Genomic DNA, 24,373 nt, shown 5'->3' on the forward strand with positions numbered 1-24,373 from the left:
TATACCGCAGTTTCTCAGCCCAACAGGCGACTCATTGCGGTTTACAACAAGGATAAGAATCAATCAACGATATACAATTTAAAACCATAAAAGCATAATATACAATATTGACACAACAATAGACAACACAATGCATCTCATAACTAGAGTCGTGATCCAATTCGTCGTCCAAATTTCCATTCCTGTAATTATCACATTCATTGCACTGTTTAACCGAATGCCCGTTCAAACATCCAAGTTTTTAATCTTCTTCGGAACACCATTAGCGAGGGGGATGATCTTACCTCCATAGGAAGGGCGTTCCACAGCCGGGGGGCCACCACAGAAAAGGCCTACTGCTTTGAATGAGATTTCCTGCTTGCAGAATGGGGTTGGGCTGGATGGCCCACAAGATCACTTCGAATTCTATGATTCTGCTGCCTAGTTAATCTTCAAAGGTTTATATTCTAATAGCAATGATAATAGTAATTGCAAAACTTCCCTGGTGTTTCTGAAATGCAAGGTTACATTTTAAACCTATCAATGAATAATATTGCAGATGTATGCAACACCAGGAAATCTCACAAATTATACTCACCAAGAAAATGCATTATTCCCCATTGCAATTTCCATTTGATGATGATGATCATGAATATTTACATGAAATCCCAAAACATATCACCTGTGAATATTTATTTAGCGTGTCAGAAGCAAACTGAGAATACAGTTATAATGTATAGTAAAACCACAAATAAAGTTAAAAACTTAGCATGATGCTAAATGCCCTTTGACTAGCAGTTGGCCACTTGGAGTGCCTCTGGTGTTGCTATAAGAAGGTCCTCCATTGTGTATATGGCAGGGCTCAGTGTTCCGTCTCCCAGGAGCCTGATTTGCCTTATTTTATAGTTGCTTGAGGTTGCTTCCTCTTGCATTCTCTCCCAGGGCTGCTGCATCTTTGCAAGAGTCCTAAAGGTTAATAGTATCAGAGTCTGCAGGCCTCTTTGCAACCATTGGCTTAGAGAGCAGCTCTTTGAGTTGAGGGACCGCCTTTTCTCCCAGGGAAAGATCTCCATTTTAGACTCTCCCCTGCCTTTTCAGTTTGAGGAAAGATTTCAGACGTGCTGATGGCTAGGCAGTTAGCTCTGGGAGAACCAATGCAAAAACTATAAACTGAGTAAGCTATAGATAGTATATTATACATTATAGATAAGTATTAAGCTATACTGAGTTAGTTTAGATAGTATATTGTGTATTGAGCTGTGTTGAGATATTTTAGACAGATAAGCTTAGTTGAAAAGATTGAGTTATAGTTAGAGAGAGAGAGTCATGACTACTTTGTCTCCAGGACTGACCTTAAGTTATAGATAGGGAAAAAGCCTGCCTTTTTCTAAACCACAACAGCTTTAGGTTAGGGTGTTAAGATTCCAGAATCTTATCTGCCATCTGGAGAAAGGGTTGCCTCTGTAACTATAGGAAAGAAAGAATATTTTTGTAGCTTCATCTATTGACTGTTTGTTTGCAACTGTATGGACTGTGCCAAGTCTTCAAGAACTTTGTGTAAATAAATATTCTTTTTTATGTTTAAAACCAATACTAGTCTCAGTTGCTTAGTATCTTAAGTTTTCAAGATAGACAACTGCAGTTTGCTCAGCTATAGAGAGAAGCACGTCGCAGTCTTATTTTTTATAGTGTCTAGGCGGACGGCACACTCAGGCTGCATTGTAATATGTGGTCTGTGGTTTGCTCTTCTCCACACACGCATGTTGTGGAATGTGGCCCCATTTCTTAAAGTTAGCTCTGCATCTCATAGCCTGTTCAGCACTTTCCAAGTTGTCTACTCTTCTGTCTGCCCAGGAGGGAGTTTATCATTTGGCATCAGCCACTGATTAAGGTTGTTAGAGCAAGCATGCTCCCCTGAGGCAAGCTGTTCTTTTGTTCCCTGTAGATGAGGAGAGTTGTATATTACTATTGTTATTGTATTGTCGAAGGCTTTCATGGCCAGAATCACTGGGTTGTTGTAGGTTTTTTGGGCTATATGGCCATGTTCTAGAGGCATTCTCTCCTGACGTTTCACCTGCATCTATGGCAAGCATCATCAGAGGTGGTTGTTGTTATTATTATTATTATTATTATTATTATTATTATTATTATTATTACAGCCCAGTTGTTGTTATGCATATCTGCACTAAGTCTTATAACATTTCTCCCATGGATATGTGAGGTTGTTGTTAGTTGTTATTATTATTGTTATTATTATTATTATTATTATGCATCCCGCTTATCTCTCAGCCAGAATAAAAGGGTTTTCGCTGCCACCGGAAGGGCAATGCAGTTCTGATATGTACTTACTTACTTAGGCGATCCCTCGTTGGACGAGTAAGATGGTCTTCCATGATGGGTTTCCTTGTGGATTCGTAGGTGGCTGTGGAGCCCTATTCTTGACCCGCATCTTCTCTCACAGTGAAGGCATTGGTTTCCAGGTGGAAGGCGGACCCGGTTGGGGTTGGCTTGACACGCCTTCCTCCTGGCACATTTCTCTCTTTCACCCTCCACTCGTGCCTCCTTGAATTATGCAGCACTGCTGGTCACAGCTGACCTCCAGCTGGAGCGCTCAAGGGCCAGGGCTTCCCAGTTCTCAATGTCTATGCCAGAGATTTTAAGGTTGGCTTTGAGCCCATCTTTAAATCTCTTTTCCTGTCCACCAACGTTCCGTTTTCCATTCTTAAGTTCAGAGTAGTTCAGAGCAATATAAGTTCAGAGCAACTGCTTTGGGAGATGGTGGTCAGGCATCCGGACAACATGGCCGGCCCAGCGGAGTTGGTGGCAGAGGACCATCGCTTCAATGCTGGTGGTCTTTGCTTCTTCCGGCATGCTGACGTTTGTCTGCTTGTCTTCCCAAGAGATTTGCAGGATTTTCCAGAGGCAATGCTGATGGAATCATTCCAGGAGTTGCACGTGACGTCTGTAGACAGTCCACGTTACGCAGGCATAGAGCAGGGTTGGGAGGACAATAGCTTTATAGACAAGCACCTTGGTATCCCTACGGATGTCCCGGTCCTCAAACACTCTGATATGTATTTATTCATAAAGCAAAATATGCTAGGCACCATTTAAGAAACATACACATGCCAGGAATGGCTTACCATTGCAGTAAGCAACCGAGAGGCAAAAGAAAGGGAATGAAGGGGTTTATATTTCACACGCTTTTCTCTCTTCCCCACAGGATGTATGAACTCATGTGCTGCATCCCATTAGAGAAGGACTTGAAGGTCTGCCTTTTCGACTTTGATGTCTTCCCGCCAGACGACACCATTGGAGAAACCACCATCGACTTGGAAAACCGTCTCTACTCTCGCTTCGGGGCCAACTGTGGGCTGCCCCAGACCTTCTGTGTGTAAGCAGCAAGGACTGGGTTTGCTGTCAATATGGTTGCCTTAGGATATTATCCCATGCAGACTCCACTCCCTGTTTCTACACACCTCAAAACCATTAAGGAAACAAAGTACAGGCAGTCCCCAATTTAAAAACAACATTGGTTCTGTAGGATTTGTTCTCATGGTGAAGTTGTTTGTGTCAGAACAGGTATATTTTTAAGTGTAACTCTAGCTGCATATATATATATATATATATATATATATATATAGTTTTGGATAGCATAGGGAAAGATTTGTTACAATAAATAAATAAACAAAACACCCACTGTGTAGTTACGTGAATAAGTTCCTTCACCTGCATCTATGGCACATCTTCTGTCACATCCTCCCTAAGCTGCACAGGGGACTGATTGTCTCAAGGCAAGCAGCTGAATCAAACCAAAACACGGCAGAGTCTTTATCTGTAGTTAGCAGAGATTTACAGCACAGCCTTTGACCTTGTTTGCCGCTCACCGCTTTAATAAGACACTTGAATTCTGGCTTTCGTCTGAACTCCTTTGGAGGCTTTAATCAGTAGTTACCAAGACCAGGTACAGGTCTGTTGTTGGTAAACACAACCATAGCAAGACACACAGTGAGGGTGGCGATGGATTACAGATACAGAGAGATCATGGCAAGATATATCAAAGATGGCAAAGAGAAAGCACATAGCAAAGAGGAAGTGAACATATCCGCCACTCACATTTTTCCTCCATGGATCACAGGAAATGATTGAGCTATCCCTCTAGTATCCTTCAGTGGACTGTGCTGTGAACACATGTGCATTAGAATTATATTTTTCCACACCCTGGAGACATTTGCAATACATTCCTATCTAATACAGCATTTTCTACCTAACAATAATGCCCGTGGTAATACAGGGTTAGTCAAAATGAATAGGCCAATATGTATGTTTACTGTAACCTACTGTGGCCTATTCATTTTGACTAACCCTGTATTATGTTTTCCTTAAGCAGCTCCCTCTTGGGGACATCAGTAGATCTCTTACCTGTATGAAGTATACATGAAGTAGGCGCACTGAGTTTGCTAAGATGTATACATGTATTCATTTTGCCTCTCATGTATTGTTTTTTGGAATAGGTATGTTTATCTAAGTCAAGAGGAATTAGGGTGGCATCTATCTTACCATTTTGAAGTTGCACCTTATTCATGCAATCTTCTATATAGATATATGTCAATGTATTATGTGTGTATGTGGGTAGGTTGGTTGGTTGGGCACGTGCATTCTGTGTTGGGAGGGGGGTCTCACAATGTGCAGCTCAAATCCATACATACAACTTGCCAATACTATTTGGTCTCATCAAAGTCCCTTTCTCCTCCTCGCAGGGCCGGTCCCACTCAGTGGAGAGACCAGCTTCTCCCCACGGAGCTCCTAGCCAATTATACACGAACCAAAGACTTGCCTCCGGCACAGATAACCGAAGATGGGAGCGAAGCCATTTTCTTGGGCAGGACCTACCAGCTGGCTGACTTTGGTGAGTGGCTCAGAATGGCTCCAAGGTGCGAAGAACCTGGTCCTGGATGACCATCTGTTGACAGTGGTTTGGTTGACCGAACATGGTTAAACTGGATGGCTCTTAGGTCTCGGTCTTGGGTGTCATATGATGCTCTATACCAGGCATTGGCAAACTTTGGCCCTCAGGTGTTTTGGGCTTCAAATCCCTACAACTGTGTGAGTTGTAGTCCAAAACACCTGGAGGGCCAAGGTGTGCCCATTCCTGATCCATACCCACCAGCCATAAAGAGGAACATTTACTACTAGCCGTCTCCTGCCATGCGTTGTTGTGGCCCAGTCTGTGCATGTTTTATGTGTGTATATATTTGTGTATATGTGTGTTTGCATATATATGTGTGTGTGTGTGTGTGTGGTTTTGCGCATACATTGTAATGTAATTTTTGTTTTTTGGCTTTGTAAGTCTCTTCTGCTGTGTTTTTCAGTGTGTTTGTGAGTGATGGTCACTCGTTTGCCTGATAGATGTATTGTGTCCAAATTTGGTGTCAATTCGTCCAATGATTTTGCTGTGGCCCACATGGGGGTTCTGTGTGGGAGGTTTGGCCCAATTCTATTGTTGATGGGATTCAGAATTCTCTGTGATTGTAGGTGAACTATAAATCCCAGCAACTACAACTCCCGAATGTCAAGATTCTATTTTCCCCAAACTCCACCAGTGTTCACATTTGGGCATATTGAGTATTCGTGTAGAGTTTGGTCCAGATCCATCATTGTTTGAGTCCACAATGATCTCTGGATGTAGGTGAACTACAACTCCAAAACCAAAGGACACTGACCACCAAACCCTTCCAGTATTTTCTGTTGGTCATGGGAGTACTGTGTGCCAAGTTTGGTTCAATTCCATCGTTGGTTGGGTTCAGAATGCTCTTTGATTGTAGGTGAACTATAAATCCCAAGAACTACAACTCCCAAATGACAAAATCAATTTTTTTTTTAGTGAAGGACATACATTGGGTTGTTAGGTGTCTCATGTCCAAATTTGGTGTCAATTCCCCCAGTGGTTTTTGAGTTCTGTTAATCCCACAAGCGAACATTACATTTTTATTTATATAGATTGGCAACCTACATCTCCGAGTTCCAAAGTGCCAAGCTAATGCAAATAGGATCCTACAAGGTTCACTAATGCACTGGATGTTGGCTGCAATGCTAAACACAGACTCCAAAGCCCATTTTCCTCATTTACTGCAGCCACTTCCATTTTTCCAGAGACCCAGCCGCCTTTGCATGACTACCTGGGGCCTCCCAAAGAGCGCCTTGCCCTCTATCTGCTCCGTACCTGTGGACTGGTGCCGGAACACATTGAGACGCGCACCCTTTACAGTGCAGCCCATCCGGGGATCGACCAGGTAAACCCTGACCATTTAGCCAATGGTTTCGCTATGCAGCACAAACCCAGTATCCACAGAACCGATATAGAATCTGTTCCACTTATCCGCAGTTTAATGAGCTTCGTCCTTGATGGACTAGATGGTCTCTTCCAACTGTTGTTGTTGCTGCTGCTGTTCAGGCTGGATGGCCATCTGTTGGGGTGCTTTGATTGTGCTTTTACTGCATGAAGGCAGAAGGTCCTTGGACTAGATCAGTTTCTTAGCCTGGGTGTCGGGACACCGCGGGGGGGTCACAAGAGGGGTTTCAGAGGGGTCACCAAAGACCATCAGAAAACACATATTTCTGATGGTCTTAGGAACCTCTTTGGCAGAGAAGGATGAAAATCTCTCTGCCTGTCCTTCTCTGACTTTTTGGTGAACCACAACTCCCAGAATTCAAAAATAAACACCAGTATTCATGTTGGCCATGTAGGTAGTGTGCCAAGTTTGGTGCAGATCCATTGTGGACTGGGTTCAGAATGCTCTTTGATTGTAGGTGAACTATAAATCCCACAACTACCACTCCTAAATATTAAGGTTATTTTCCCCAAGCTCCACCAGTTCACATTTGGGCATATTGTGAATTCGTGCAAAGTGAGGTCCAGATCCATCATTGTTTGCATCTCTGGTGAACTACAGCTCCAAAACTGTGGGAGTTCTGTTTGCCAACATTGATTCAATTTCATCGTTGGTGGTGTTCAGAATGCTCTTGGATTGTAGGTGAACTATAAATCCAAGCAACTAAAACTCCCAAATGTCAAGGTCTATTTTTCCCAAACTACACCAGTGTTCACATTTAGGCATGTTGAGTATTTGTGCCAAGTTTGAGCTGGATCTATCATTGTTTGAGTCCATGATGCTCTCTGGATGAAGATTAACTGCAACTCCCAAACACAAGGTCAATGCCCACCAAACCCTTCAAGTATTTTCTGTTGGTCTTGGGAGTTCTGTGTGCCAAGTTTGATCCAATTTTATTGTTGATGGAGTTCAGAATGTTCTTGAATTGCAGGAGAACTATAAATCCCAGCAACTACAACTCCCAAATGACAAAATCAATCCCCTCTCCTGACTAGTATTCAAATTTGTTCGTATCGTATTTGTGCCAAATTTGTTTCTGTGAATGAAAATACATCCTGCATACCAGATATTTACATTACAATTCACTAACAGTAGCAAAATTACAGTTAGGATTTGCAATGAAAATAATATAGTTGTGGGTCACTACAACATGAGGAACTGTCTTAAGAGGTCATGGCATTAGGAAGATTGAGAAACACTGACTAGATGGTCTTTAGAGGTCCCTTCGAATTATTATTATTATTATTATTATTATTATTATTATTATTATTATTATGACCATCTGTCGGGGGTAATTTCATTGTGCCTTCCCTGCACACACAAAAGGAGATATTTGAGGAGATGAAAGAGGTCCATGGTGAGGGTTCCCCATCATATTTCCCCGTCATCATTGGTAAGGAGTCTGGGAGTCCTTTTGGACCCTCTGCTGACGATGGAGGCCCAGGTCTCCGCCGTTAGCAGAACCGGCTTTTTCATCTGCGGCAGGCTAGACGGCTGGCTCCCTACCTGTCCAGGGACGACCTAGCTACAGTGATCCGGGCTATGGTTATCTCAAGACTGGACTACTGTAACGCCCTCTACATTGGCCTTCCTCTGTCGGTGATCCGGAAGCTCAAGTTGATACAAAATGCAGCTGCTCGGCTTCTTGCGGGAATTCCTATGAGAAGCCACATAACACTAATCTTACTACAGTTGCATTGGTTACCAATTGAGCACCGGATCACTTTCAAAGTGATGGTACTCACCTTTAAGGCCTTGCATGGTCTAGGGCCGATGTACCTGAGGGACCGCCTCACCCCCTACCAACCCCAGAGATCCCTCCGTTCTGAAGACCAAGATTTGTTGGAAATTCCCAGTGTCAAGACCTTGCGTCTAACAGCAACCAGACGCAGAGCCTTTACAGCAGTGGCACCATCACTCTGGAATACTCTGCCACCTGAAGTCCGTGCCTTGCGGGACTTATCAACTTTCCGCAGGGCATGTAAAACATATCTGTTTCGACAGGCCTTTGATATTTGATATTGCTAGTTTTAAATTGTTTTAAATTGTTTTTAAATTGTTGTTCGATTTTAGCCTGTTTTTGTAAGCCGCTCCGAGCCCCAGGGGAGTGGCGGCATATAAGTTCAAATAATAAATTAATAAATAAATAAAATATGATGGAATCAAGAACTGACATCGTCAGTTCCAATGTGGTCGGACTTCGGTGCAAACAGCTCCAATTCCAGGGTGACCCCAATCTGCTATTGATGAACACACCATGAGTGTGGGGTCCATGGAAAAAAATCATGCAAGATCTTCACCTGCATAAGGTCTCCACTTACTGGGTTCACCGGCTGAAGCAGGACTGAGTCGCATGCCCTCTGGCTCTCTTGACAATGATGTGCCATCGAAACCAGGAGGATTTTGTCAACAGACTGATCACACTGGGTGAAAGCTGGGCCCATCACTCTGATCCTGAGACTCAAGTCCAGTCAATTCAATGGAAGTATCCTGACTCACCGCTTTCCACAGAATGCACGTGCCCAACTCTCAGCAAGCAAGGTCATGCTCACAGGATTTTGAGACCAGCATGGAGTAGGATTTGAGGGATTTCCTAGCCAATGGGACCATGATCACTGGGGCAGACTAGGCTTCACTGCTTGGAAATGGCGGGAGGCCATGCAAACCAAGAGACAATGTGACATGCTCACCCAAGGTGTCTGCCTTCTGCAAGACAATACTCCAGTTCACAATTCACTTGTTTGCCCAAATGGAAGCATGCTCCTGTGGCTTTGAAATTCTACCGTGTCCTCCTTCTTCACCCAACCTCACACCATTGAACTTCAATCTCTCTCCACCAAGGAAGTTATTTTTTGAAGGGCAAGCCTTTTACAAGTGATGAGACTGATTTCCGAAGTCACAATGTGGCTTTTGGAGCCACCTGTCAAGAAAGGAGAAGTGGCACTGATGGAGAGGTCACTGGGCCAAGTTTCATTGCTCTCAGTCCATGGGAAGTGAGTCAGGGGAAATCTTTAATGAACACCCCTCGTATTATTATTATTATTATTATTATTATTATTATTATTATTATTTGAATCACAAGATGAGTCGACAGCAGACAAGATCACTATGCTGGCTGTTGTATTGGATCACACGTCAGACATTTCCCAAGTGTCTAGAACTGTGTGATGTATCGGCGAATTATGTGTGCAGATCCCAGTAAGGTGGCCTTCTGCAGCTGGCAGATGGTAATTTTGGGTTGTTGTAGGTTTTTTTGGGCTAAATGGCCATGTTCTAAAGGCATTCTCTCCTGATGTTTCGCCTGCATCTATGGCAAGCATCCTCAGAGGTAGTGAGGTCTGTTGGAACTAGGCAAAGGGTTTATATATCTGTGGAATGACCAGGGTGGGACAAAGGACTCTTGTCTGTTGGAGCTAGGTGTGAATGTTTCAACTGATCACCTTGATTAGCATTTGATTGTCTGGCAGTGCCTGGAGCAATCTTTTGTTGAGAGGTGATTAGATGTTCTTGTTGGTAGTAGATGGTAATTTTGTCAGTGCCGATTGTGTTTTAAGTGCAGGCCAAGGTCTTTAGGCACTGCACCCAGTGTGCCGAATACCACTGGGACCATCTTTACTGGCTTGTGCTAGAGTCTTTGCAGTTTGGTCTTTAAATCCTCATATTGTATCAGCTTTTCCAGTTGTTTCTCTTCAATCCTGCTGTCACCTGGGCTATTATTATTATTATTATTATTATTATTATTATTATTATTACCTCCAACATTTGTCCCAATCAAAACTTTATGGTTCACTATTATTTGTGGTTCTTTGCTCTCCCAGGGCAAGGTGCAGATGTGGGTGGACATCTTCCCAGAGAGCTTAGGTGAGCCAGGACCTCCTTTTGATATCATCCCAAGGCAGCCAAATAAGTAAGTGAAAGCATGACATATGAATAACATATTACAAATAGAAATTAGTATTTACTGTTCCATCTTCCAGGAGCATGGTTTACATTGCCTTTTAGCTGCATGGGATAGCATTCTTTTGCATTTCCCCAGGATTGCGACAATTTCAGCTGCACCCTGAAAGTTAACAACATCAGAGTCTGGAAAGCCAGCCTGCAGGCCTTTTTGCAGCTATTGGTTTAGAAAGTATCTCTTTGGGTTAGGAATCTGTCCTTTTTCCTGGGCTTGAGATCTCCATTTTGGAATCTCCCTTGCCTCCTTCAGTTTCAGAGAAAAGCCTCAGATGTGGTGTTAGGCCAGTCAGGGAGCTCTGAATCATTGTAAATACTATTGAGTTATAGATAGCAATTGAGATATAGAAAAGTTAATTGAGTCTTAATTGAGTCTTTAAGATAGATAGATAGATAGATAGATAGGTAATTGAGTTATAGATAGATAGGTATTGAGCTATAGAGAAGCATACTGAGATTTTGAGCTATTTAGTATAAAGGACTATTGAGATAGTTATTGAGGGCTATTGAGGTAGTTATTGAGCACTATTTGCTTCATCTCCAAAACTAACCTTGGGCTGGAATAGGGGAAGGCCTACGCTTTCTAAAAGATAGTGGCTCAGGGTTGGGGTAAAAAGATCTCAGGATTTTTTCTACCATTTGGAGGAAGGCAACTCAATGACTAGAGGAAAAAGGAAAGGAAGAACACCTCTATGGTTTCACAAATTGATTGTTTTGTTTGTAAGTTTGACAAGCTGTGCCAAGTCTGCAAGGACTTTGAGAAATAAATATTCTAGTTTGATGTTCAAAACCTGTAGTAGCCTCAGTTTCTGGGAATCTCATGCTTTTAAGAAAGACATCCGCAGTTCGCCCAGAAGCACATCTTAGTTTTATTTTTATAGTGTCTGAGTGTGACGGCACATTTACCAACTAAAAACTGCATAGCACAAAAATTAAAGGTGGCTCTTCCCTCATCCCCCATTAAACTAAACTGATAGAGAATACACACCAAAAAGATGCCTTCCCCAAAATTTCTTTATCTTCAGTACAGTTATAATGTTGGTGGCAAATGGCACTTTTGGTTGTTGTTTGCTGCAAACTAATGTAAGTGCAGCCTTAAATCTTCTTAAAACTTAGCGATGTTTAGAGTGAGTGGAAAGAACAGAAGACATTGAAGGTTGGGGAAAACTCTCCAAAAACTGGGTTGTTGTAGGTTTTTTCAGGCTATATGGCCATGTTCTCGAGGCATTCTCTCCTGACGTTTCGTCTGCATCTATGGCAAGCATCCTCAGAGGTAGTGAGGTCTGTTGGAAGTAGGAAAAAGGGTTTATATATCTGTGGATGGACCAGGGTGGGACAAAGGACTCTTGTCTGCTGGAGCGAGGTGTGAATGTTTCAACTGACCACCTTGATTAGCATTTGAGAGCCTGGAAGTACCTGGAGCAATCTTTTGTTCAGAGGTGATCCAAAAACGCTTCTCAATATCCAGACTTACCTACTTCTCTACTTCCTTCTAGGTATGAACTGCGTGTCATCATCTGGAACACCAAAGATGTGGACTTGGAAGACACCAACATTTTTGGAGACAGGATGAGCGATATTTATGTCAAAGGGTAAATGGGAAATGACATAGTCTATCATGACTTAGATGAAGGGTTTGAAGGCATGATCATCAGTTTGCAGACATCACCAAATTGGGAGGGATAGCCTCAGAAGACAGGAGCAGAATTCAAAATGATCTTTAACAGATATGATGGGCTAAAACAAACACGGTGAAGTTCAACTTGGACAAATGCAAGATACTCAACTTAGGCAGCAAAAAGGAAATGACCAGAGACAGAATGGGGGATGATGCCTGGCTTGACACCATTCAGTGGCGCAGTGGGTTAAACCCCTGTGCCGGCAGGACTGAAGGACAGGTCGCAGGTTCGAATCCGGGGAAAGGTGGATGAGATCCCTCTTATCAGCTCCAGCTCCTCATGCAGAGACATGAGAGAAGGCTCCCACAAGGATGATAAAACATCAAATCATCCTGGCGTCCCCTGGGCAACGTCCTTGCAGACGGCCAATTCTCTCACACCAGAAGCGACTTGCAGTTTCTCAAGTAGCTCCTGACATGACAAAAAAAAGTGTGAAAATGATCTTGTAGTCCTCTCGGGGAGGAAGGTTAACGTGAGTCAGTAGTGTCATGCGGCAGCAAAAAAAGCCAATGGGATTTTGTCTTGCATACTAGGAGTCTAGTCTCTAAATCCAGGGAAGTAATTCTCCCCATGCTCTATTCTTCCTTGGTCAGACCACACCTGAATCACACTGTGTCCAATTCTGGGCCACGCAATTGAAGGGAGGTGTTGACTCTGAACTGTAATGTGTCCAGAGGAGGGCAACTCAAAGGATCAAGGGTCTGGAGAACAAGCCCTATGAGGAGCGGCTTAAAGAGCTGGGCATGTTTAGCTTAAAGAGAAGGGGCAGAGAGTTCCACTGTTGAATCATAGAATTATAGAGTTGGATGAGACCCCATGGGCCATCCAGTCCAACCCTCTGGCAAGAAGCAGGAATATTGCATTCAAATCACCCCTGACAGATGGCCATCCAGCCTCTGTTTAAAAGCTTCCAAAGAAGGAGCCTCCACCACACTCTGGGGCAGAGAGTTCCACTGCTGAACGGCTCTCACAATCAGGAAGTTCTTCCTCATGTTCAGATGGAATCTCTTCTCTTGTAGTTTGAAGCCATTATTTCGCATCCTAGTCTCCAGGGCAGCAGAAAACAAGCTTGCTCCCCCCTCCCTGTGGCTTCCTTTCACATATTTATACATGGCTATCATATCTCCTCTCAGCCTTCTCTTCTTCAGGCTAAACATGCCCAGCTCCTTAAGCCGCTCCTCATAGGGCTTGTTCTCCAGACCCTTGATCATTTTAGTCGCCCTCCTCTGGACACATTCCAGCTTGTCAATATCTCTCTTGAATTGTGGTGCCCAGAATTGGACACAATATTCCAGGTGTGGTCTAACCAAAGCGGAATAGAGTGGTAGCATGACTTCCCTAGATCTAGACACTATGCTCCTATTGATGCAGGCCAAAATCCCATTGTTGAACAGCTCTCACAGTCGGGAATGTCTTCCGCTTGTTCAGGTAGAATCTCCTGTAGTTTGAAGCTATTGTTCCATTGCATCTTAGTCTCCAGGGCAGCAGCTCCCTCCTCCCTATGACATATTCCACTCCCATCTTGATCCATGGCCCTCTCATCATGTCTCCTCTCAGCCTTTTCTTCTTCATGCTAAACATGCCCAGCAATTTCAGCTGCTCCTCATAGGGCTTGTTTTCAGACCCTTGATCCTTTGAGTCAATCTCCTCTGAACACATTCCAGCTTGTCAACGTCTCCCTTTAATTGTGGTGCCCAGAATTGGATACAGTGTGATTCCAGGTGTGGTCTGGCCAAGGCAGAATAGAGGGGTAGCATGACTTCCCTGGATCTAGACACTAGACTCCTATTGATGCAGGCCAAAATCCCATTGGATTTTTTTGCTGCCGTATCACATTGTCGGCTTATGATTAACTTATTGTCCATGAGGACTCCAAGATCTTTTTCACACATACTTCTCTCAAGCCATGCATTCCCCATTCTGTATCTTTTTATTTCATTTTTACTGCCTAAGTGGAGTCACTTGCATTTGTCCCTGTTGAGCTTCATTTTGTTAGTTTTGGCCCATCATCTCTCTAATCTGTTAAGCAGGGAGATATTCTGCTGGGGAAAGTGGAAGGAAAAAGGAAGAGGGGCCGACCAAGGGCAAGATGGATTGATGGCATCCTTGAAGTGACTGGACTGACCTTGAAGAAGCTGGGGGTGGTGACGGCCGACAGGGAGCTCTGGCCTGGGCTGGTCCATGAGGTCACGAAGAGTCGGAGACGACTGAACGAATGAACAACAACAAAGGGAGATATTCATGGCTTCAGCTGTCATGAAAGTCTGGAACCACTTTCCTCAAGCTACTAGCATGATACCTTGACTTATGAATTTAATTCACTCTGTGATCATGTTTTTAAGTCAAAACATTCTTATCACAAAGTGAATTTTCCCTTTGAAATGCATTGAAATGACCTCCCAAAACCCACCCCGATTTTAATGTAGTTTAAAATAAGAAAATATATAAAATGTTCAGAGATAGACAGTTTCATCCAGCAAGGAGGCACATTTGAGGCAACACATTGTGTTTTGGCCAGTATACAGCAAGGCAAAACAGCATCATTTTCTTCATACTGTAATTCTAGCCACCCCCCTCCCTCTCTTCTCTCCCCCCATCTCTTCTTGAAGCAGACATTATCAGGAAGAAAAAGCACACAAATTTCCTCACTGGACAGCAAGCTCCCAAAGCGGAGAAGAGCACGCAGACAAAGGCATGCAGGCCGAGGCACTGAGCCGTTTAAGCTGAGGCTCTACTACACCAGGATGGACTGCAATTTCTGGAGTGGAATCTCCAAATTGGACTCATCCCAGAAAGATCGCTAATTGACAGCAACATCTCCTTGGCCTTTCTCCCAGGTGGCTGGATGGCTTGGAAGAGGACATGCAGAAGACAGATGTCCATTACAGGTCTCTATCGGGAGAAGGCAACTTCAACTGGCGCTTTGTCTTCCGCATGGATTACCTTCCCATGGAGCAGGTCTTGGTCCTCAGCAAGAAGGTGGGTGCTGGTTGACAGTTCCATCCTCTGAACATCCCTGATCTGGTTTTGGAAGCGGAACAAGCAGCCCTCCTCTCTCACCATCCTATCCTTCCTTCCATCCCCTTCCCTCCTTACCTCCCTCTTTCTCCTTCTATACTTCCTTTCTTTCCACCCTTTTGTCCTTCCCTCCCTCTTTCCACCCTCCTTCCCTCTCTCATAGAATCAAAGAGTTGGAAGAGACCTCATGGGCCATCCAGTCCAACCCCCTGCCAAGAAGCAGTAATATTGCATTCAAATCACCCCTGACAGATGGCCATCCAGCCTCTGTTTAAAAGCTTCCAAAGAAGGACCCTCCACCACACTCCAAAGCAGAGAGTTCCACTGCTGAACGGCTCTCACAGTCAGGAAGTTCTTCTTCATGTTCAGATGGAATCTCCTTTCTTGTAGTTTGAAGCCATTGTTCCACGTCCTAGTCTCCAAGGAAGCAGAAAACAAGCTTGCTCCCTCCTCCCTGTGGCTTCCTCTCACATATTTATACATGGCTATCATATCTCCTCTCAGCCTTCTCTTCTTCAGGCTAAACATGCCCAGCTCCTTAAGCCACTCCTCATAGGGCTTGTTCTCCAGACCCTTGATCATTTTAGTTGCCCTCCTCTGGACACATTCCAGCTTGTCAATATCTCTCTTGAATTGTGGTGCCCAGAATTGGACACAATATTCCAGGAAGACGAGAGGAGGAGGAGGGCAGAAACTGACCTTCTTCTACTCTAGAGACCAGGACACAATGGAGCAATGGTTTCAAATGCAGGAAAAGAGATTCGACTGAAAAGATTAGGAAGAACTGTTGGAGGGTGGCATAGGCTGAATTGGAGTGTGGTGGAGTTTCCTTCTCTGGAGGCTTTTCAGCAGAGGCTGTCTATTGGAAGTGCTTTGATTGTGCCTTCTTGCATGGCAGAGTGTGGGACTGGGTTGCCCTTGGAGATCTCTTCCAGCTCCAGAATTATATATCAGGAGTAGACAATACAGGGTCTAGTGCAGGGGTCCCCAAACTTTTTGAACAGTGGGCCAGGTCACAGTCCTTCAAACTGTTGGAGGACCAGATTATAATTTGGAAAAAACACTGCACATATCTTATTTGCAGTGCAAAAAAACAAACAAAAAACCCAAAAACCCACACTTCTATATAAATAAAAATGTAATGTTCCTTTGTGGGGTTAACAGAACTCAAAAACCACTGGACGAATTGACACCAATATTTGACACAAGACACCTAACAACCCAATGTATGTCCTTCACTCAAAAAATTGATTTTGTCATTTGGGAGTTGTAGTTGCTGGGATTTATACTTCAACTACAATCAAAGACCATTCTGAACCCCACCAATGATGGAATTGAATCAAACTTGGCACACAGTTCTCCCATGACTAACAGTTTTGGAGGTGTAGTTCCACTGGCTTGCAATAAGTTTCCGTTCCCAATTCAAGGTGCATTTGACTATATTAGCATGTTCTTTTCAACCCAAGAGTTAATCATTGTCTCTGGTCATGTCAGCAGTTCCGCAGTTCATGAATTCTGCACCTCCATTTGTAGCTTTCCAGACCTCAGACTTAGGAAAACTATAAATGGAATTATATAGGCCTAAGTCATACTGCTTTCAGATCATTTAATTCAAACCACACATCATATTTATCACAAGGCCACCAGGGAATCCCAACATGGCTAGGAAAGAATCCCCGGAGACCTGAACTAGATGGGCCAAGGCTCCGACTCATCTAGTTCAGTTCAGCAACCTGGTCCAAATGTGGGACTGGATGGCAGACTTCGGTGATAAAGGATTTCGCAAGCCATATTTCCCTCATTTGAGCTCTTCCAATCTTCCCATTGAGTTTTCAATAGAATCGAATAGAATACACCAGTATTTTTCAACTTTCCTAATGCTGTGACCCCTTAATACAGTTCCTCCTGTTGTGGTGACCCCCAACCATAACATTATTTTCGTTGCTGCTTCATAACTGTAATTTTGCTACTGTTGTGAACTCAAACAATGATGGATCTGGACCAAACTTGGCACAAATACTCAATATGCCCAAGTGTGAACACTGGTGGCATTTGGGGAAAACAGACATTGACAGTTGGGAGTTGTAGTTGCTGGGATTTATAGTTCACCTACAATCAAAGAGCATTCTGAACCCCACCAATGATAGAATTGGCCCAAACTTCCCATGCAGAACCCCCATGACCAACCGAAAATACTGTGTTTTCTGATGTTCTTTGGTGACCCCTCTGACACCTCCTCGCGACCCCCCTGAGAATCACTGGAATAGACTAACTTTACAAAGACGTACGTGGTACAACAAAATTAAATGCCTCCTCCAGCACATACCACAAAACAACCCACCCATCCCTCCACACCCCAACCACCATTGCACAGCCCCCAATGCCACATCTATGTGAAGCCATTGAGTTCAATATAGTTACAGCTCTAGGACAGAAGCTGTCTCTTGGTCTGTTTGTCCTTGCCTATGTCACCCTGTAACGTCTGCCAAGTGGCAACAATTAAAAAGAAAGAATATGATGGGTGAGATGGATCTGAGCTTTTTAAAGGCTGCGGAACCCATAAAGGAGAGAAAGAGGGCAATCAATGATTCTCTGTGCAGGTGGTGATCCTTTGGAGTGCCTTCCTATCTGCCACTGTTCAGTTACTAAACCAGGTGCAGATGCAGTTGGTCAGGACACTCTATAGCACAACCTTGGATTCTAGCCAGTTATTCTGTAGTGAACAGTGAAGTGGATTGGATGGTTTTTCCTATTTTCGCCCTCTTTCCCCTACCCTTTTTGTTTCAGCAACACTTTTGGAGCCTGGATGAGACCATGGAGAAAGTGCCACCCAAGTTGATCATCCAGATCTGGGACAACGACAAATTTTCAGCGGATGATTTTTTAGGTATGAAGACTCCTGGAGTGAGGAAAAGATGTTTTAACCACAAGGCATTGCAAGAATGCAGACCATTTATAACCCAAGAACAAAAATCGTGTTACATAGTGTAATCAAGTCCACAAAAATCAAAGCTGCAGATGTGGAGGGATGATGGCATACTTTTTTGGGGCAAATTTCAGCCCTCCAAGTGTTTTGAACCTCAACTCCTACCGGCTGTTAGGAATTGTGGGACATGAGGTCCAAGACACCTTGAGGACCCAAGTTTGCCCATGCCTGGCTTATACAGTCAACACATCACTATCTCTCCATCTCTCTTCCCATTTTGACAGATGCAGCTTCTGGAATATAGTGTTAGATATATAATGCTAGTTGGGGAATGGAAGATGATGACATTCATGCTAGGAATGGTCCATCTGAAGAAGGTTGATGGGGAGGAAGAGAGGTAGAAATCCACATTGTATTCCCTTTGCAGGCATCCTGGAGCTGAACTTGACCAACATGCCTCGACCGGCCAAACGGCCCCGGGACTGTACCATCAAAATGCTGATGGAGGATGCCGCTCCCTCCTCCAAGCCTTTTTTGAAGCGCAAGAAACAGCAACACATTTCCATATTCACTCAGAGGAACACAAGGGGCTGGTGGCCCTGCATCATCATCGAGAAGGACAAACCACGCGTTTCGGCAAGTCATGGGGAGATCGGGGGACCCAGCAACCTGGGCCAAATATGGGACTGGGTGGCAGACTCTTCATGGATTGAATGGAGATTGAACCACAATGTATTGTCGAAGGCTTTCACGGCCGGAATCACTGGGTTGTTGTAGGTTTTTTTGGACTATATGGCCATGGTCTGGAGGCATTCTCTCCTGACGTTTCGCCTGCATCTATGGCAAGCATCCTCAGAGGTAGTGAGGTCTGTTGGAACTAGGAAAAAGAGTTTATCTGTGGAATGACCAGGGTGGGGCAAAGAACTCTTGTCTGTTGGAGCTAGTTGTGAATGTTTCAATTGACCACCTTGATTAGCATTTGATGGCCTGGCAGTGCCTGGAGCAAACTTTTGTTGAGAGGTGATTAGATGTCCTTGTTTGTTTCCTCTCTGTTGTTGTGCTGTTGCAATTTTAGAGTTTTTTTTAATACTGGTAGCCAGATTTTGTTCATTTTCATGGTTTCCTCCTTTCTGTTGAAATTGTCCACATGCTTGTGGATTTCAATGGCTTCTCTGTGTAGACTGACATGGTGGTTCTGAGAGTGGTCCAGCATTTCTGTGTTCTCAAATAAAATGCTGTGTCCAGGTTGGTTCATCAGGTGCTCTGCTATGGCTGACTTCTAATGATTACTCCGCTTAACTTATCCAAATCCTCTTCCATGCCATAGTCAAACATTATCAATTGTCCTTTAACCTGATTGCCCGAAGGCCTGGTCCCACAGCCACGTTTTAACCTTTTTTCTAAGGTTAAAGCCTCACACACACTCTCCCTCTCCCACACATGTGCACCACACACATGTGCACCACACTGCCATGCACTCTCTCCCTCTCCCACACATGTGCACCACACTGCCATGCACTGCCATGTGTTTTCTAATGATCTTTGGTGACCCCTCTGAAACCCCCTTGTGACTTCCTTGGGGTCTCAACCCGCAGCTTGAGAAATGCTGATATAAGCAAATACTGACATGCCTACACTGTCTGTCCCCTGTGTCCTTCTTCTCTCTTTGACTTTTAAGGGCAAAGTGGAAATGACTCTGGAATTGCTGACCGAGTTTGAGGCTGAAGAACGACCAGCTGGCAGAGGAAGAGAAGAGCCAAACATGAATCCAGTCCTGACTCCACCAGAGTAAGAGCTCCTGGGTTCATTCTAGTAGAAATTGATAAGTGTGTTCTACTTGCCGATCCAGTATTATGGCAGCCTCCAGAACCGCCAGAACCCTTACCTTTTTGCACAGCAATCCAGCTAGGTCACTGTGCCAAGAGGGGAGGAGAGGCCAACTGCCCCGCTTTCCCACCCTACTTCATAACTAATTTTGCTACTGTTATGAATCCTCATGTAAATATCTGATATGCAGGATGTATTTTCATTCCCTGGACCAAATTTGGCACAAATAGCCGATATGCCCAAATCTGAGTACTGGTGGGATTGGGGGATTGATTTTGTCATTTGGGAGTTGTAGTTGCTGGGATTTATAGTTCACCTACAATTAAAGGGTATTCTAAACACCAACGATGGAATTGAACCAATCTTGGCACACAGAACCACCACACTAGAAGGGTTTCATGGGCACTGACCTTGAGTTTTGTACATCTAGAGAGCACTGTGTACTCAAAGAATGATAGATCTGGACCAAACTTGGCACGGATACGCAATATGCCCAAATGTGAACACTGGAGTAGTTTGGGGAAAATAGACCTTGACATATGGGAGTTGTCATTGCTGGGATTGATAGTTCATCTATTTATTTACGATATTTATATGCTGCCCTTCTTACCCCGAAGGGGTCTCAGACCAGCTTACAAGTTATATGTAAATACAATAAATTATATTATTAGCATAGCACAATATTAGTACCATACATTCCCATATTGTACTATACCACTATATTGTAATATTATTAGGAATAATACATGTAATATGAAATATATAATTATATTGTATTATTATTAGGATTATATTGTATTACATTATAACATATAAACTATCATCAAAGAGCAGTTTTGAACTCCACAAATGTTAGAATTAAGTTGTAGTTCACCTACATCTAGAGGAAGTGTGGACTCAAACAATGATGGATCTGGACCAACATGGCCAACTGTGAATACTGATGGGATGTGGGGAGGATTGACCCACAATTTTGGGAGTTGTAGTTTACCCACATCCTTATGCATTTTCTAATGGAAGCATTAATAAAAATCAAAAGGAAGTACTGACTTTTTCTAATGAATAGCGTTACATATTACCTAAGCTGTGTCTGCTGCTTCTCCTGATGCTTTTGGACCACTTTCAGCCCCAGATCACACAGGCACTTTTCCTTTTGCCTTGTACTCGCTGCTGTGAGCTTCCCTCCAGCCTCACACACTCTCCCTCACCCACACACGTGCAACTACGCTGCCATACGCCAAGTATGCCTGCTCTCCCCTCCCCGCTTGGAGTCTCAGAAACAGCCCTCCCCTTGGTGGAAGAGGCCAACTGAGAGGCCGGTCAATCACAGCAGGAGGGCTTTTGGTGGGTCCCAACTCCCTGGTTGAGAAACGCTGCCCTAAAGCTTCACACTTGTCTCAAGTTTTAGCCCAAAGTCTTAATGAAAGTGGTCTTATTGACTTGAATAATGTTCAGAGAGGCTGGATCCAGCTATTTTGCAATAAGGGGTGCCCACACACATTAGTGGTCCTACTGGTCAGTCGTAAGGCCGAACAGGGCATAGGGTTACAGCATGTGTTAGATGGGGTTACACTCCCCCTGAAGACGCAGGTTCGCAGCTTGGGAGTGATCCTGGACTCATCACTGAGCCTGGAACCCCAGGTCTCAGCGGTGGCTGGGAGAGCTTTTGCACAATTAAAACTTGTGCGCCAGTTGTGCCCGTACCTTGGGAAGTCAGATCTGGCCACAGTGGTCCATGCTCTTGTTACATCCCGAATAGATTACTGCAACGCACTCTACGTGGGGTTGTCTTTGAAGACTGTTCGGAAACTTCAACTAGTCCAACGGGCGGTGGCCAGATTACTCACCGGAGCGTCATACAGGGAACATACCACCCCTCTGTTATGTCAGCTCCACTGGCTTCCGATGCAGTTCCGAGCACAATTCAAAGTGCTGGTTTTGACCTACAAAACCCTATATGGCTCCGGCCCAGCGTACCAGTCCGAACGCATCTCCTTCTACGTCCCGCCTCGGAGTTTAAGATCTTCTGGGGAGGCCTTGCTCTCGGCCCCACCTCTATCACAAGTGAGATTGGAGGGGACAAGGAGCAGGGCCTTCTCGGTCGTGGCCCCTTGCCTGTGGAACTCGCTTCCCAGGGAAATTAGGTCATTGACATCCCTCCTCTCATTTAGAAGGAAACTAAAAACATGGATATGGGACCAGGCCTTTGGGTAATCTGGCAGACAGACAAAGAACAATGACGACTAGAATTGGATAGGATTATGACAATGCGGAATGAACTTATGGATTTTGAGCTTGGCGAACGTTGATCATTAGATTGGTTTTTTATTAGTTGTGCTGTATAACTGGATTGTTTTAATTGTTTTTAATTGTTGCTGATATATATTTTATCTTACTATTGTATTGCTGGCATCGAATTGTGCCTTCTGTAAGCTGCCCTGAGTCCCCCCTTGGGGGTTGAGAAGGGCGGGGTAGAAACGTGTGAAATAAATAAATAAATAAATAAATAAATAGTGGCCTTTGGCAGTGTCGACCACTAGCCATTTTGCTCTATGAGTCGAGGTACAGAAGAAAGTGGAAACAAGTGCCAAAGACAGCCTTTGACCAGTTGCCTTCTCATCCTCCCTCTTCCCATGCGCAGGAGGCCAGAGACCTCTTTCCTGTGGTTCACCGCCCCCTTGAAGAGCGTACACTTCCTCATCTGGCAGAAAAGCAAGTGGAAACTCCTCATTTTCTTTTGCTGCATCTTGGTGTTCTTCCTTTTCGCTTCCTTCATCTATTCAGCTCCCGTAAGTCTACTGGGGAAAGGAAGGGCATACACAAAGGCACCAACAGCCCTTTCACACTTATACCAGCATATAGCACAGGCATGGGCAAACTCTGGCCCTCCGGGTGTTTTGGACTTTAATTCCCACAATTACTAACTGCTATGACTGTGCAGGTACAGCTGTACCAGGAGATCCAATTTTGTTTGTTTTGCATTGAATGTTTGTTGTAGTCCTAAGTTTCAGGGACTCTGCAGATAGGTGGCTTCTTTTGGCTGCAATCATAGGCCACCTGTCAATTATAGTTAGGTTCCCTGGTCCCGCCCCCTTTTTGGGTTTTGTAGGGAATAGGAGCCAGTTTGAGTTCAGTCCACACAGAGAAGCTTTCCATGCAGGACATAATACCAAGAGCTCCTGTAGAAAGCTTCGTCTTCTACAGCTTGGCCGGGGAGAAAAGGCCCCACAGCTTGGCTGAGGATTTTGCAGCCTTACAGCTCCTTGGCTGAGGGAATCCGGTCCCACAGCACTTCAGCCAGCCATCACCGAAACCTGAACTCCTTGTTTTCCCCTGGATGTCTACAAAGCTCTGTTTGGTAAGGGTCACTCGCGGAAGCCAGAAGCAGTTGGTACCAGGTGCAAGGGCTCCACGCCAACAGAGGCAAAGACAGACTGCTCAGATTAGAAGTTAAGGATTTCCCCATTAGTTACAGTTATGAAGATAGTGCCTGTGGACAAGATTGAGAGCCAATAGACTGTTAAGAAAGCCTTAAAGTACCTGTTTGTTTTCATTAATAAAGAACTTTGTTGAACCTTTAAGCAATCTAAAGACTCTGTTTTAAGGAAATCCAAAGACCTTTAATCTGAGGCAGCTCCGGCATCCCGTTGGGCACACAGAATGTATGTCCTGTCTACAGTCTGATGCACAGGCCCAGCATGCGACAGCACAATGACCTAGGTCTTTCTCTTCCTTTTGTTCCTCAGGGCTACTTGGCAATGAAGCTGATTCAGCCCATGTCAGGCGCAAGCAAAGTTGAAGTAAAACTGGCACCCAACTATCTGCCACCATCAGCTGCCCCACAAGTGCCACCTGTTCCCATCAAGACAACAACAACCCAGCAACCAGAAACAGCACCAACACCTAACCTATTGGAAACAACATCGCCAAAGCCAGCTCACAGGAAGCAGCCAGGAACCCGGAGGAAACGGCCACCGGCTTCCAAGAAACCACCACGGGCTTCCAAGAAACCGCCACCAGCTTTCAGGAAGCGGCCTCCAGTTTCCAAGAAGCGTCCATCAGCTTCGAAGAAGCCACGACCAACTTCCAAGAAGTCTCCATCGGTTTCCAAGACGCCTCCTCAAGCTCCCAAGAAGCCATTAACTCCCAAGAGGAAACGGCCCACATCCAAGAAAAGCCGCCAATCCCCACCAAAAGCCAAACCTCTTCCCTCCCCATAGCAGATGCCAGTAACTTTACCAATACTGTTGGTCTGATTTATCCTGCAACGACAGGACTGATGTCTCCCACCTTCCGTTTTGGTTTCCCAGTAACTTGCAGAAAAGGGATCCAGGTGGTCTTCAGTGGTGCCTCCTTTCAAATCTCCTTGCCTTCCAGCCATGATTGATGTCCTCAGATTGCAACTATATGGCATTCTAGACCAAGCTGGAGAAGTGGGAACCGAGGAGCTTCCTTTCATTTCTTAAAATAAAATTCAAGCTCAAGAGTTTGTAGACCTTCTTTGTCCTACAAGCTGAAACACTGCAGTGCAGTCCGATGTACGTCATAAACTAATGACTACGAAATTAAAGCTTTCTCCTGATCCATGTCTATCACAG

General features: G+C 44.4%; 1 protein-coding gene across 1 annotated transcript in view; it reads left to right on the forward strand.

Annotated features, from left to right (window-relative positions):
• The window catches only part of FER1L5 (fer-1 like family member 5), an 86,748-nt gene extending 62,753 nt beyond the window's left edge, over nt 1-23,995 (forward strand). The window contains exons 37-47 of the mRNA XM_067470863.1: nt 3,203-3,373; nt 4,740-4,888; nt 6,133-6,272; nt 10,190-10,278; nt 11,822-11,917; nt 14,842-14,983; nt 17,810-17,909; nt 18,376-18,584; nt 19,627-19,736; nt 22,417-22,564; nt 23,522-23,995. Of these exons, the coding sequence (XP_067326964.1) occupies nt 3,203-3,373; nt 4,740-4,888; nt 6,133-6,272; nt 10,190-10,278; nt 11,822-11,917; nt 14,842-14,983; nt 17,810-17,909; nt 18,376-18,584; nt 19,627-19,736; nt 22,417-22,564; nt 23,522-23,995 (1,828 nt within the window). The remainder of the gene's footprint in view (nt 1-3,202; nt 3,374-4,739; nt 4,889-6,132; nt 6,273-10,189; nt 10,279-11,821; nt 11,918-14,841; nt 14,984-17,809; nt 17,910-18,375; nt 18,585-19,626; nt 19,737-22,416; nt 22,565-23,521) is intronic.
• The last annotated feature ends 378 nt before the right edge of the window (nt 23,996-24,373 follow it).

This window comes from Anolis sagrei, chromosome 7, assembly GCF_037176765.1.
Source record: "Anolis sagrei isolate rAnoSag1 chromosome 7, rAnoSag1.mat, whole genome shotgun sequence".
Classification (NCBI taxonomy): domain Eukaryota; kingdom Metazoa; phylum Chordata; class Lepidosauria; order Squamata; family Dactyloidae; genus Anolis; species Anolis sagrei.